The sequence below is a fragment of the Mesitornis unicolor genome, unplaced genomic scaffold, assembly GCF_000695765.1.
Source record: "Mesitornis unicolor isolate BGI_N332 unplaced genomic scaffold, ASM69576v1 scaffold34108, whole genome shotgun sequence".
NCBI lineage: Eukaryota > Metazoa > Chordata > Aves > Mesitornithiformes > Mesitornithidae > Mesitornis > Mesitornis unicolor.
Window position 1 is genome coordinate 1 of NW_010204444.1, and position 1,535 is coordinate 1,535.

The 1,535-nt window shown below is 65.6% G+C and overlaps 1 protein-coding gene across 1 annotated transcript in view; it reads right to left on the minus strand.

Annotated features, from left to right (window-relative positions):
• Positions 1-118: 118 nt before the first annotated feature.
• LOC104545838 (serine--tRNA ligase, cytoplasmic-like) overlaps positions 119-1,535 on the minus strand; it is a gene marked incomplete at both ends in the record, with an annotated part of 2,939 nt that continues 1,522 nt past the window's right edge. Inside the window, 4 exons of the mRNA XM_010191067.1 lie at positions 119-248; positions 336-557; positions 975-1,130; positions 1,415-1,528. Of these exons, the coding sequence (XP_010189369.1) occupies positions 119-248; positions 336-557; positions 975-1,130; positions 1,415-1,528 (622 nt within the window). The remainder of the gene's footprint in view (positions 249-335; positions 558-974; positions 1,131-1,414; positions 1,529-1,535) is intronic.

Sequence of the window (1,535 nt, forward strand, 5' to 3'; positions counted from 1 at the left end):
CAGGGCAACGGTGACAGCCGAGGGGCCACGGTGACACCCGAGGCGCTGGCAGAGGTGGCCGGTTGCCTCCTGGGCCACCCCAGCACAAAGAGGTGGCCCCAGTGGCCCTTGTCCCTACCCGAGACGATGTTGACGATGTGGTAGGGGATGCCCAGGGACTGGTAGAACTCCTCGGCCGTGGCTATCATCTCCTCAAACATCTCCCAGGACTTGTTGTCGTGGGGGGAGGCGTAGACGAACTGCTCGATCTGCCGAGAAAGAGGGACCCCCACGTCAGCACCGGCACCGGGTACAGCCCCAAAATCCCCGTGGGGGATGCGTCCCTGTCCCCTCACCTTCTCGAACTGGTGGACGCGGAAGATGCCGCGGGTGTCGCGGCCGTGGGACCCCACCTCCTGCCGGAAGCAGGTGGAGAGCCCCGCGTATTTGATGGGCAAATCCTCAGGTCTCAGCCACTCGTCGCGGTGCAGCGCGGCGATGGGCTGCTCCGAGGTGGCGATCAGGTACTTCTCGTCGATGGAGCTGTCCTCCGCCTTCTCGCTGCCTTTGCCGATCACCTGGGGGGGGACAAAAGCCACTGTCCCCTTTCCTCAGCTGCTCCTGTGCCTCTGGGGACAGACAGTTGCTGGCAGTGAGGTTTTTCGGCGCCTGGAGTGGGGACTTTGGCTCGGGAAGGGGAACAGCTGCTGGTTTGGCCTCCTTCAAAGGCCTTGGTGGCCTCCCGCCAGCCGGGCTGGGGACGGCCACCTCCCTGTCACCGCATCGTCATGACAACCGCCTCGGGCCGTGTGATGGACCCAGAGATAGGGAGCAGAAGGGAACTGATGCTGCCGTGGCCTCGCTGGGGCAGAGAGGAGCTCAGACATCGGCTCCCTCCCAGCAGGGGAAGCCCTGTGGCAGTGGCCCGGTGGGCAAGTGCTTGCCCGAGGGGGCTGGTGGTGGCGAGACGCAGGGCGCCAGCGGGCATCGCTCACCTTGTAGAGCTCCTCGTCGAACTGGCTGAGCTGGGCCACCTCCTGCATCACCTCCTTGCGCATGAAGAAGGGGGTGTAGACGGGGGTGTAGCCCCTGGCGCGCAGGCTCTGCAGCGCGTACTGGATCAGGGCCTGCTCCAGGAACACCAGGGGACCCTGGGGACAAGGGAAGTCATCGTCTGTCACACGCGCACCCCTCGCTGCGCCGTCCCGTCCTGCTCGGCTGGTCTGGGAGTGCCTCGAGCCCACGCCAGCTCCGGGCTGCTCCCACTGCCAGGCTCCGTGTCACCACGGCGGGGACATCGGAGCGCATCCGGAGGTGCCCAGGCCGTGGTGGCAGAAGCCATCCCATGCGATGAGCCAGCCATGGGACCCCTGTCCCCCCTCATTTCTCCCAGCTCCCATTGTCCCCATGCCCCTATGGGAGTCCAGGCTCTCACCTTAAGGAAGTAGCCCCGGCTGCCTGCGACCACAGCCCCCTTCTCTCCCTCGTAGCCGTCCACCATCACCACCAGGTCCACGTGGGAATATTTCTTCCTGCAGCTGCAGTCGCCCCAGATC